This window comes from Hypomesus nipponensis, chromosome 16 (assembly GCF_054491055.1).
Source record: "Hypomesus nipponensis isolate SF chromosome 16, ASM5449105v1, whole genome shotgun sequence".
In the NCBI taxonomy this organism is placed as follows: Eukaryota; Metazoa; Chordata; class Actinopteri; order Osmeriformes; family Osmeridae; genus Hypomesus; species Hypomesus nipponensis.
Genome location: NC_140376.1, coordinates 913,552 through 927,500, shown reverse-complemented (window position 1 = coordinate 927,500; position 13,949 = coordinate 913,552). Strand labels below are relative to the sequence as shown.

The 13,949-nt window shown below is 52.7% G+C and overlaps 1 protein-coding gene across 1 annotated transcript in view; it reads right to left on the bottom strand.

The window, feature by feature from the left end:
- The window catches only part of tp63 (tumor protein p63), a 42,469-nt gene that overhangs the window by 12,262 nt on the left and 16,258 nt on the right, over window positions 1-13,949 (bottom strand). Inside the window, 1 exon segment of the mRNA XM_084675780.1 lies at window positions 5,079-5,336. Within this exon segment, the coding sequence (XP_084531906.1) occupies window positions 5,079-5,336 (258 nt within the window).

Genomic DNA, 13,949 nt, shown 5'->3' with positions numbered 1-13,949 from the left:
GCCCTTGGGTCACAAACTCTGAGAACACAAATACATGTTGCTGGGGCAGTTTATGCTGAGGGAGGGAATGGGAAAGGAGGGTGTGGGAAGGAGAGTGGAGGGAAGATGGAGGGAGGAAGGATAGAGGGAGTGTGGATGTGGAGGGATGGAGGGAGGGTGGGTGGTGGAAAGATAGAGGGAGTGTGGATGTGGAAGGATGGAGGGAGGGTGGGTGGTGGAAAGATAGAGGGAGTGTGGATGTGGAGGGATGGAGGGAGGGAGGGTGGGTGGTGGAAAGATAGAGGGAGTGTGAAGGGTGGAGGATGGAGGGAAGAGGGACAGAAGGAGGAGTAGGGAAGCAGGATGAGCAGAGGGAGAGCAGAGACTAGAGGGTGACACCAGGTGAGGCCTGTTAGGTGTTAACCTGTAATTATGCTCCATTCACAGGACACAATGGGACACCCAGCTCTTCACAGCTCCTCACAGGAGACACGCCACCCAGGACAGAACAACCATCAGTCCCAGAAAGCCTCCAGCGCTCAGCCACAACCACAGAGCGTGACAGATTCTTGGACAGGCGACTGAGGAGGGGAGGGAGAGGGAGGGAGAGGGGGTCCTGCTCTGACGCGAAAACAAAGAAAAAGACTTTGTGTGAAAAAAGTTATTTTCTCCCAGACAGCAGAGAGAAGGATTGTCTGTGATTCATATCTTTCACGCTCTGAAAAATCAACAACTCCTCCCATCGGTACGTGGCTAAGTTCTGGAGGAATGTGTGGGGAGAAGGTATGTCAGTTGCGGTGATTGAGGTGAAAGTAAATAACAACAATAATGCTCATTTAGCAGATGTTTTCATCCCAACCCACATATAGGGGGAGGAAATCCAAACCAATGAATTCTCGATCCGCAAACTCTCTAACCACTAAGCTCTACCCTTTCCCAAGGTGTGTGTGTGTGGTGTTGCTCTCACACAGGTGAGCTTCACCGACACACACAAACACAGGTCTCCACGTCGCTGCAGGCCCGGGCAGGTCTGCAGCTGTGGCGTTCCCCTCCTGACAGGACGCTGCGGGCGCCAGCTCGCGTCAAGCCTCGACACGCCGGGCCTCTCACAGCCGCCCGTGGCGCCTCCGGTCTTGTCCGCCTCATTCCTGACGTGTCGCATCACGCTTGCAGCACCGCAGAGTCTACAAACATGCAAAACCAGGAGGAGGAGGGAGGCTGTCTTTACAGACTTTTCTTGGAAGACGAACACCTGCCTGGTAGAGGAGCTGAACGCTGAGGGGGAGGAAGCAAGGATCGCTCACTTCCTGTCAGGGGCGAGAGCCTCGTCACCTCTCATCTCTGATTGGTCGATGTTCCTGCTTACTGTTCCTAAACAGAAAACAGACAGGGTTCCTGGACTCTAAACTCTGAAACACTGTTAGAACTACGCTTGTCTGGTCCTCCATCTTCAGCACTGTCTACATGCAGCGTTGGAGGAGAGCTGCTGCTGGTGACGTTCAGCTGTTGTGTCATGTGACATGATGTTTTCGTAGGAACACACACATACCAAAGTCAGACTAGACCTAAAACAGGGTGTGTGTGTGTGTGTGTGTACAGGGTGTGTGTGTGTGTGTGTGTGTGTGTACAGGGTGTTCCATGGAGTCGTAAACACAGCGATGGTCTTTTTCTATCTCCATGGAGACCCCCTTCTCACTCAACATCATATCTGTTTTCAGTTCCACTGTAGTCTGATCAAACAGAACGCTGTCCTGCTGTCCTGATCCAGGGCCATGGCTTATGTTACCCAGGAGACCAGGAGGAGGAGGAGGGGACAAAGAGAGGACAGGATTTTCTATAATTATGCCGGTTTTCCCCTAAACACTAACAGGCCTTGAACTCAGAGCTGCTCCAGAATGGAAATGTGTTTATGGTGTTACAGGTCAGAGGACTAAACCAGATGAGGCTGATCCCCCTCCCTCCCTCCCTCCCTCCCTCCCTCCCTCCCCCCCTCTCTCTCTCTCTCTCTCTCTCTCTCTCTCTCTCTCTCTCTCTCTCTCTCTCTCTCTCTCTCTCTCAGTGCCTCCCCCTCTCTCCCCCTCCAGTCCTTCTCTCCTATCTCTTTCCTTTTCTATTTGTTTTTGTACGAGCGTATTTCATCGCTTTCATCTTTGGCACATGACAGTTTTACATTGTGAGACATTCCCTGTTGCCTTCCAAACATGTAACGTAACTGGCACACAAAAACTAAAATCCTAAATCAATCTAATCTGACATATAAGGGACCTGACCAGGGAGAACGTCCCTGAAGCAGGTTGTGACATGAAGGACTTTCTCTCCCTAGCTCAACTCCTGTCATAAAGCAGGTGGCCTTTTATTGTAACAATAAAAACAAAAAAAAACACTTAATAAACCTGTTTACAATCTGACCTCTCCTGTCCCATTATTACTAAATCACTTCCTGATCACCAAATCTATTCAGCTCGAGGCTGTCTCCCTCTCTCTCTCTCTCTCTCTCTCTCTCTCTCTCTTCTCTCTCTCCCCCTAACCCTCTCCCTCTCTCCCCTAACCCTCTCCGTCTCTCTCTCTCTGTCTCCCTGCCTCTGTCTCTCTCTTTCTCAGCTCTTGTGTGAGATGCGAGTCCTGACAGGCTCTCTGACAGTAACAGCTCGCCTGCAGAGGCGAGGGGCGAGCCTGCAGATGTTCCTGGGACAAGTCCTGTCTCGTCTGGAACGCTACTCTTGAGCCCAGCCAAGGCAGCACCTCCTCCTCTTCTCCTCCTCCTCCTCCTCCCCCTCCTCCTCCCCCTCCTCCTCCCTCCTCCTTCTCCTATCCTCCACTTTCTCCTCCTCCCCTCTCCTCAACTTCCCCCTCCTCCTCCCCTCCCCCTCCCCCTCCCCGTACTTCCTCCCCCTCCTCCCCCACACACACCTCCTCCTAAACACACACAGCTACTCGTGGGTTCAGCTGAGAGGCACATCGTATTTACACAAGTATTATCCACAGGGGCCTCAATCCATTACAGTAATCCTCTTCTCCCCCCTCTCTCCCCCCCTCCTCTCTCCCGTTGTGGCCTGGACGTCTGCATTCCTGCTGCTCTGTGACATCTACCTGCTGGCAGGTAACACACCACACAAACACCAGCGCCTTTCATGCCTCACAATAGGAGCTTCCACTAGGTCAGTGGGAATCCCTTATCGGTGACACTCCATTAATAATGCTGAAGGTGGGGGGGGCTGGACAAGCTCTACAATTGCTGAGGGCAAAATCCTTTGTCCACACAGAGAGAGAGAGAGAGAGAGAGAGAGAGAGGGAAGGAGAGAGAGAGAGAGAGAGGGAAGGAGAGAGAGAGGGAGATAAAGGCCAGGCTTCTGGGAACTGTTGACGTGTGCGTGTCATTGGCTGCTCTCCCAGACAGGAAGAGTGAGGGAGAAGGTTTGGGATTAGGCGTGTCTCCTTGAGTCATCATGAGGAAGGTACACAGGCTGCTAAGCCCCCCTACGGCGCAGTCTCACAGCCCAGCAGGGGGGACGGGGGGGGGGCCTGAGGGCGTGGCCAGGCCGCTGCCGTGACAACCCTGGAGGAGGGTAACCACGACGAAGATCGGGAGGCCTGGAGGAGAGGGGCTCCGTCGCACGGCAACCCACACAGACTCCCTCTTGACAGGGTGCCTATTATGGGATGTCTCGCACTAGCATTAGCCCATGTGTGAGTTATAAAAGGGGGTAAATCCATGCTATCATGACCGACATGCAGAAGTATAGTTGTGGATCTCCTGAGGCTCCTCCTGTCATCTCACTGTGTCGGACACACAGCAAACGCTCATTAAGGGAAGGGATTCACTTCATCCTGAATACATAAAGCCAAACCCAGTTTCAAACCAGTTCACCAGCTAGAACCAAACCCAGTTTCAAACCAAACCAGTCCACTCCCAGTCCACTCCTAGCACTAACACCAGTTACAGACCTGGAACACATCTGACAGACGCTCTGGTTTGTGAAAATGAAATGGGAACAGCAAAGCACTGTGGGAAGTAGGTAAATATCACTCTCCCACACTTCCCGTGAGCCAATGGGAGCCCTGGGACCGCCTCGGCCACGCCCATCTCCACATTACCGTTAGTGTTTAAGCAGCGAGTTTGTCAACAGCGCTCTCCCCTGCCTGCCAAGAGAGGGTGAGTTCTGCGGAGCGCGACGGCACAAACGACACAGTGCCACACGCAGGGAGGACAGGACCGCTTCTAATGGAAACATCTAGATCTGCTGGGACATAGTGGTCCAGCCCAAACACCCTCCTCCATCGCCTCCTCCACCGCCGTGCAGATGCCCCCAGCCACGCCCTCGCTGTGGGCGCCGCCCCCTGCACTCACCAAGGACAACAGCGCCCCCTGGCGCCGGTCGCTACGGCGGAATCCCTGCGGCGTTGCCGTGACGCAGCTGTGCGCCGGCGGCCATGACAACGGAGAGAGGAGCAGGTTGGGTTGAACAAGCTATCACGTGGACACAGTCAGCTGTACACACACACACACATACGCGCACACACACACGCACACACACACGAGGTTGCACGCGACCTGGTCTAGTCAGTTAATCTTGTTTTCCTCCTTGAACAACAACAACATGGTTTGGTCATTACAAGTAGACGCACGGATTTGATTTCTTTTGACAGGGAGAAGTGTTGATGTCTGTTCCACCTGGAGGACAGATAAACACCTTTTGGTTTTGTTTGTATCTACAGATATTGTTGTGATTCAGATCCCAGAGTTCTTATTTCTCCTTAGACACAACTTCACCCTCACCCCCCCTCTGCCCCCCTCCTCACCCCCCCTCTGCCCCCCTCCTCACCCCCCCTCTGCCCCCCTCCTCACCCCCCCTCTGCCCCCCTCCTCACCCCCCCTCTGCCCCCCCCCCCCTCACAGTCAGCGTGCAGCGTTATGAAGGAGCCCTGAGGAAGGATGATCTTGATCTAAACCCTCGCTCACCATCACAGCCCCATCTGACCCCCAGGACATGACATCACAAGATGGATGCAGCTGGGACCATAAATCTGGTGACCCTCCCCACCCTCACCCCCCTGAAGTCATGTGACCCAGGAGAAGTCATGTGACAGAGTGTTCTTACCGTCCAGGTGGCTGACTTGGCGGTGCTGGACTGCTGGAAGGAGACATCGAAGGTGTGGGGGCCCGCGTAGTCTGTGTTGGAGGGGATGGCGGGGGAGGGGGAGAGGGCGTCGAAGGTGGAGCTGGGCTGGGCATAGGGGGAGGGAGCGGTCACGCTGTTGCTGGCGTGGTCGTTGGCGTACGGGCTGGTGGAGGTGGAGCCTCCATTCTGGATGCTCTGGTCCATGCTGTTCAGGAGCCCCAGGTTAGTGTACTGTGACTGCAGGAGAAGGAGAGGGAGACAGGTTAGTGTACTGTGACGGTAGGAGAAGGAGAGGGAGACAGGTTAGTGTACTGTGACTGCAGGAGAAGGAGAGGGAGACAGGTTAGTGTACTGTGACGGTAGGAGAAGGAGAGGGAGACAGGTTAGTGTACTGTGACTGCAGGAGAAGGAGAGGGAGACAGGTTAGTGTACTGTGACTGCAGGAGGAGGAGAGGGAGACAGGTTAGTGTACTGTGACTGCAGGAGGAGGAGAGGGAAACGGGTTAGTGTACTGTGACTGGAGGAGAGGGAGACAGGTTAGTGTACTGTGACTGGAGGAGAGGGAGAGGGAGACAGGTTAGTGTACTGTGACTGGAGGAGAGGGAGACAGGTTAGTGTACTGTGACTGGAGGAGAGGGAGACAGGTTAGTGTACTGTGACTGCAGGAGAGGGAGACAGGTTAGTGTACTGTGACTGCAGGAGGAGGAGAGGGAGACAGGTTAGTGTACTGTGACTGCAGGAGAGGGAGACAGGTTAGTGTACTGTGACGGCAGGAGGAGGAGGGGGAGACAGGTTAGTGTACTGTGACTGCAGGAGGAGGAGAGGGAGACAGGTTAGTGTACTGTGACTGGAGGAGAGGGAGACAGGTTAGTGTACTGTGACTGGAGGAGGAGGAGACAGGTTAGTGTACTGTGACTGGAGGAGAGGGAGACAGGTTAGTGTACTGTGACTGGAGGAGGAGGAGACAGGTTAGTGTACTGTGACTGGAGGAGAGGGAGACAGGTTAGTGTACTGTGACGGCAGGAGGAGGAGGGGGAGAGAAGGGAGAAACAACAGAACATGTTACATTACTGTTTGCAGTAAACACACAGACACATCACAGAGGGTTAGCTGCTTCAAGCAGAGACAGATCAGTGTGCACAACACTGGACTGACTTCTGTATGTGACCAAGATAAGGAGAGAGGAACCATGTCAGACATGGAAGGAGAGGGAGGTAGAAGAGAGGGAGGGAGTGTTTTGATAGTGTTTTGTCATACGTTCAGCAGAAACTTTTATCCAAAGCGAGGTGCAGGGGGGATTTGAATCAAATAAAATGTATTGATATAGCCCTTTTTACACGCAAGCATGTCACAGAGAACCTGCACCCTCTGCAGTCAAATGCTCTACCCTCTGAGCTGCACCCACAAATATGAACTGTATCATAACAGCTTCTGTTGAGGGTTACAGTAACGGGAGTTACAGGTTTCAGAATGAACATAGACAACATGGAGAAGCCCTGCCAACATCAGCTTGAGGGAAGGCTGTCAACAACAGACCAACGGCCAGGAACAATTCCTCTCCGGGAAGATTTCCAGTAAACCGAAAGAAAACAGAAATCTCTCTCTCACCACGATCCACTTCCAGAGGTGTAGCTTGTTTGTTAGTCAAGGGTTAGCTAGGGGAAGCAGGGAGCTAGAAAAACCAACAGATCTCCACACACACCTGTATCTCACTTCTGGAGGTTTTTGGTCTACACAACCAAACCTCCCATCCCCTCCCTCCCAAGTTAACATGTCTGCCTCTGGAGAACGTAGAGAATGTGTCTGGGCGCTGGCCAGCCCTCTTCCTGTGCTCTCGCCTGGTCATTGGCACGCGTCCACGCCATGTATAAACAGCACCTTCCTGCTGGAGGTGCTGGAGAGTTTAGACGGATCCTGACCTCCCCAGGGCCCGGGGTCGTGCCAGAGAGGGGGGGGGGTTACACAGCTGTCCCACTCACACCCAGGACCAGGTGCACTCTGGGAGTCAGGTGACCCTAGCCAACACTGGGACGCACCTGGTCTGGACACTCTGGGAGCAGACAGACCAGAGCGTCTCGTCTGAAGGAGACTACTCCCTGTGAATCACTAGGAACTCCTCCACAAGCACACTAACACAGGAGAGAGAGAGGGAGGAGAGAGAGGGAGGGAGGGGAGAGAGAGAGGGAGAGAGAGAGAGAGGGAGGGAGAGGAGAGAGAGAGGGAGAGAGAGAGAGAGAGAGGGAGAGAGAGAGAGGGAGGAGAGAGAGAGAGGGAGAGAGGGAGAGAGGAGAGAGAGAGAGAGAGAGAGAGAGAGAGAGAGAGAGAGAGGGAGAGAGGAGAGAGAGGGAGGAGAGAGAGAGAGAGAGAGAGGGGGTGGGGAGAGGAGAGAGAGAGGAGAGAGAGGATAGAGAGAGAGATTTTCTTTGTTATTTTCCAAGGAAATGTGTTGCCATAGTCTGGCATGGTACCCAGCCTGACGTAAAGAGGGAGATTACACATGACACAACATTACTAGACAGAAAGGGAGAGAGAGAGAAAGAGGGGATCTGAGACTAACAGGAAAAAAGGACAGAGAAACAGAAAGAGTTAGATACAGAGAGAGTTAGATACAGAGAGAGTTAGATACAGAGAGAGTTAGATACAGAGAGAGTTAGATACAGAGACAGAAAGGGACAGGGGAAAGAGGAAACAGAGAGAGACAGACAGAGACAGACAGAGACAGACAGAGACAGACAGAGACAGACAGAGACAGACAGAGACAGACAGAGACAGACAGAGACAGACAGAGACAGAGAGACAGACAGAGACAGAGAGTTATTGCCATATTATTATTGTTATAATGTAAATGCTATGATACATATGTTAAAATGTCCTTTCAATAGGGACTGCTTTGGCAATACTGTTCAACCCAAACTGTCATGCCAATAAAGCATTCTGAACTGAACTGAACTGAAAGAGAGAAAGACAGAGAGAGACAGACAGACAAACAGACAGACCGAGAGAGAGAGAGAGAGAGAGAGACAGAAAGAGATAGAGAGAGAGACAGACATAAACAGAGAGAGAGACAGAGAGAAATAGAGAGACAGAGAGTCTGGGAGAGAGAGAGACAGAGAGAGACAGAGAGAGAGAGACAGAGACAGAGAGAGAGTCTGGGAGAGGTCACTCCAGCCAACCCCAGCATACCTGTGCAGGAGTGGCCTGGGGCGCTCTACTGTGTTGGATAAGGGTCAGTGTGTGTGTGTGCCACGAGCCTGCTCCCCCCCCGGAAACAACAAGCAGGCTTTTAGGGCCCGTCTGGAGAACAATGTGCTTTGAAGACAGCAGGTGTGAGGAGACAGGGGCATTAGGAATGAAACACACACACACACACAACCTTCATATACCTCATCCACACACACACAACCTTCATATACCTCATCCACACACACAACCTTCATATACCTCATCCACACACACAACCTTCATATACTTCATCCACACACACACAACCTTCATATACCTCATCCACACACAACCTTCATATACCTCATCCACACACACAACCTTCATATACCTCATCCACACACACACAACCTTCATATACCTCATCCACACACACAACCTTCATATACCTCATCCACACACACACAACCTTCATATACCTCATCCACACACACAACCTTCATATACCTCATCCACACACACAACCTTCATATACCTCATCCACACACACAACCTTCATATACCTCATCCACACACACAACCTTCATATACCTCATCCACACACACAACCTTCATATACCTCATCCACACACACAACCTTCATATACCTCATCCACACACACAACCTTCATATACCTCATCCACACACACAACCTTCATATACCTCATCCACACACACAACCTTCATATACCTAATCCACACACACAACCTTCATATACCTCATCCACACACACACAACCTTCATATACCTCATCCACACACACACAACCTTCATATACCTCATCCACACACACAACCTTCATATACCTCATCCACACACACAACCTTCATATACCTCATCCACACACACAACCTTCATATACCTCATCCACACACACACAACCTTCATATACCTCATCCACACACACAACCTTCATATACCTAATCCACACACACAACCTTCATATACCTCATCCACACACACAACCTTCATATACCTCATCCACACACACAACCTTCATATACCTCATCCATACACACAACCTTCATATACCTCTCCCACTTGGAGAGAAACTCCAAACAGGAGCCTGCAGGTTGTAAGAGGAGTTTTATCAGCATGAGTCAGACAACTGCAGAGTATAAACATTATCATTAATTGATCATAGTATAGTATATCAATGTATAGTATAAAGGTGACTGTGTAGAGAGTAGACATCACTACATCTCAGGAAGAAATCCAGTGGTGTGTTTGACAACAACAACTAAAAAGGGAGAATTTGATTCTGACCTTTAAAAAGTCAGCCCACAACAAGGAGCCCACCCTACAGGACCAGAGTCATACTCCAATCAGGTTCAGGTGACACATAACTGTGACGCATCACTTCCTGTTTAGAAATCTTCTTCCCGCCTATGTAGTGTGTTTAGTCAGAAGTGACGTCACTCATCAAAAGAAGATCGTACAGAAAATGTCTCCTTTACTACACCGCTGCTCTGCCGCTTTCCAGCCAATCACTGCCGTCTCCTTCCCCCCTCCCACTCCCCCCGTCTCCTCCTCCTCCCCCCCCCCACCTGGCCCTGTGTTCAACTGAGGTGGTAGACAGCCTCTCATTATCACAGCACATAAACGTCAGTTCTGATCAGCTGGCCCCGCCCTGCCCCACCCTGCCCCTCTCCCATCCCAGAACAGGAGGCTGAGAGACAAGGACTCCCAGGACACTTCAGACCCCCTGGTTCTCCTGAGGAATGTTCCTCTGGCTGCCAGGGGAATCCGGAGAACAGGGGTGAGATGGGGGCGGGGGGAGTCGAGGGGGAGGGGGGAGAGGTGGAAAAGGGAGGAGGGGGAGAGAGAGCTGGATTCCTCCAAGGACACACAGCCCACCTCAGCCCCCGATCACCAGGCTGAGAGTTTAATTGAGTGGAAGTGTGTGTGTGCTAACCCGGTGCTAACAGCCTGTGTGTGTGTGTGTGTGTTTGCGAGCGTGTGTGTTCACTGCCTCTCCCCTCTAATCAGATCTTATTCCACTGTAACCCAGTGGTACGTTTAATAACCCCTTCAGATGCTCTTAAAAATACCTTCCGTTTAAAAGCCAGGAGTGTCTCTCTCCCCCAGGAGGTTAGCTCCTAACGCTGCCACGCTCAATCAACCCATTTGACGTCCAAGACAGCCTTTAATAAAGCTGGTGAAAGGCCAGGCAGGCTCCCAGGAGCCTTTGTCTGAGGCAAGAGCTGGAGTCAGCATCGCTGAGCCAGGGGGGAGAGGGGGGCAGGGGGAGAGGGGAGGGAGGGGGGAGAGGGGGGCAGGGGGTAGGGAGAGGGAGGGGGGAGAGGGGGGCAGGGGGTAGGGAGAGGGGAGGGGGGAGGGGGAGAGGGGGGCAGGGGGGAGAGGAGAGGGAGGGAGGGGGAGAGGGGAGGGAGGGGGGAGAGGGGGGCAGGGGGTAGGGAGAGGGGAGGGGGAGGGGGAAGAGGGGGGCAGGGGGGAGAGGAGAGGGAGGGAGGGGGAGAGGGGAGGGAGGGGGGAGAGGGGGGCAGGGGGTAGGGAGAGGGGAGGGGGGAGGGGGAAGAGGGGGGCAGGGGGGAGAGGAGAGGGAGGGAGGGGGGAGAGGGGAGGGAGGGGGTAGAGGGGAGAGGGAGGGAGGGGGAAGAAGGGGGAGAGGGGGGCAGGGGGGAGAGGGAGAGAGGGGGGGGCAGGGGGAAGGAGGGGGAGAGGGAGAGAGGGGGGCAGGGGGGAGAGGGGAGGGAGGGGGAGAGGGGAGAGAGGGGGGCAGGGGGGAGAGAGGAGGGAGGGGGGGCAGGGGGAAGGAGGGGGAGAGAGGGGGGCAGGGGGGAGAGGGGAGGGAGGGGGGGGCAGGGGGAAGGAGGGGGAAGCAGTGACCTTTCCAGCCATGCAGCTAGCTGATAGCCTGTTGACTTCGCAGAAGGAATCTGGAGGATGCCGCACGCATGTCTGGGATGTTTAGCATACAGACACCGTAAATAAGAGGCCGTTACCGACGAGGGAAAGTTTGTGATTGGCTGATGGATGGTTTGGCAGATGAATGCTGATGTTCACATTCTCCTCAGGGATCTATGTGTCGTCCGCCACCCAGGCCCAGACATTCCTCTACGTCCACTGTGGTGGACCCTGGGTTTGGAACTTTGCAACCATCCTGCCTGTTGTGTTCATTCCTTTAGTTCAAATCAGAGGGCCTCCCAGGTTTGTAAGTCAAATCAAATCACATTTATTTGTATAGCCCTTTTTACACGCAAGCATGTCACAGAGGGCTTCACATACGCCCATACAACTGCCCCTCAACCAACCTAAACCCTCAAGGAAGTAAGGATGCTCCGACTGTGAACGACCTCGAGAACAGCTGTGTCAGTCCACTTGGTTCATCTAGGACTATTTCAAATATTAAAACTATGTTGGGACATTTACTTTCCTTAAAATACATTTATTTTACGTTTATGTTACAAAATTATTGCATGTTATGTAAAATGTTAACATAAATATTTTTATAAATATTCCTGGTCTAAGAAGGATGTGTTGCCAGTGGTAACCAGCAGGGTCTGTGAGGGTCAGAACTTCTAGAACCTTTAGAACGTGGAACCCCCCAGCCAACACACAGCAGGAGAACATCTGAACAGGGTGTGGTTTTCCAGGTGGGGCTGTGATCCAGGTGAGCTGGAGTCTGGAGGTAGCAGAGGACAGGAACCAGGGGAGCCCTGAGGGGCATAGCTCCCATTCCTGGACTCTCTCTGGTGACCTGGTCTGGGGGGGTGGGGGGCTGGGGGCTGTGGGGGCGGGGGGCTGTGGGGGCGGGGGCTGTGGGGGCGGGGGCTGGGGGGGCAGGTTGGTGATGAGTGACCACATGCGAGGGGGTATTAGCAGCTCTTCTAAGGAGGGGAGGGGGTGAGGGTGGGAGGGGGTGAGGGTGGGAGGGGGTGAGGGTGGGGGTGTTGATGGTGTGGTGGGAAAGAGAGGGATCTATTTCCACCTTCTACCTGCTGGGGGTGGGGTGGGGGGTGGGGTGGGTCAGAGCAGGTGATTGTATCTACATCAACACACCATTAAAGCAATTACCACCAAACAGCCAGGCCAGCCGCATTCTGAGTGCTCCTACAGCCCCCAGAGAGAGGGGAACCTAATACCTCAACACTCAGGGAGGGTGGACAGCCCCCCTGCCCCCCTGACCCCCAGCCCCCCTGCCCCCCTGCCCCCCGCCCTCTAAAGACAGGGACCTGACACCTGCCATCAGCCAGCCGATCTGCAACCCCCCCCTCCCAGCTCCAGCGTTGGGCAACGTGTTTGATGACAAGATAGAAAACAGTCGATTTATCACCTCGGTTTGTTTTTACAGTGATTCTGGAATTCCGAAAAAAACACACATCTAGATCCGTCTGTAAGGAAGATCTGGATTGTTCTAGATCTGCCATCCACAGGACAGAACACACACGTCTACCACAACGTTCCTCCCACCCTTTCAGGATGGTGCGTGTGTGTGTGTTCTTGAACAGGTCTGTTATCTGACCCAGGATTGGGGTGAAGCCCTTCCTGGTCCTGATCAGGACCATCCGCCGGCCCTCTCTCCAGCTCCTTGTGCAGGCCAGTGGAGAGCCCTGCGCTGGGGGCTGGACACGGCTGCTTGTCGGGACATTCATGGAACACCATCGGAATTTACAACAACAAAAAGAGGTGAAAATATATTTTTTAAAATGTGTGTGCACACATTTTTTAATAAAGCCAGGGTAAACTAAAACTAAAGTTGTGAAATGGTGTCCCGTGATGTAGCAGGGATGCCTTCGGCAGAACAGTCTGCCAGTCTTTCAGTCTGCCAGTCTTCAGCGCTCTTCTCCAAATCAAAGCCACTCACTTGAATGCAAATCCAGAAACATCAATCACCTGTCTGTCACAAAGCTGTTTTTTTCCACACTCAGATCATGTCAGTTAACAACAGTCTCAATGGACACTGTACACCGTTAACAAAAGTCTCAATATGACTACCAGCTTCAGTGCGGGACGACAAACAGTTTGAGTCAAATCCCAGCTGTGGAGCCTAACATGAGCAGACTCCATTTCCTGCCTTGTTCGAGCCCTCCACAACACCCTGTTTACATTCCCTCTACGCTGCATTCACACTCACACTCAAACACACAACCGCCCTTTTTAGCACACACACACTCACTCACAAGCACACTCACACAAACACACAATGTCACTGAATTGAAACGCAAACAGAGAAAATCAGCCGCCAAAACAAGAGTTATTAAATTTGTCTTCCTTGTAAATCTGAGACAAGCTGAGATTTGTAATTGATCTGATCCAGTTTAGGTTGTTTCTGAGCCATTTTCAGTGGTTTCCATTCCACACAAGTCACTAAGAAGGACCTAACAGATCCAAACCACACAAACGTACACCGAACCTTTTTTGTTTTAGGAAAATATTGTCGTAATAATTTTTATGACATTACTTAACGACTGGGGCCCGTTCCGCCCAGTACATATCCTTCTACATCGTCTACCCTCTGTTCCACGGAGGTTTGAGGACCCCACCACCCAGGGGCCCGCTGGGTCTGTTACCAGGGGCCCACCGACCCCTCTCCCTGCCTCCCCCCCAGTCTTACCTCACTGTACGAGGACGGTGTCCCAGTCTCCAGGTACAGCATGTTAGCGCTCAAGTTAAGCAGGGCTGC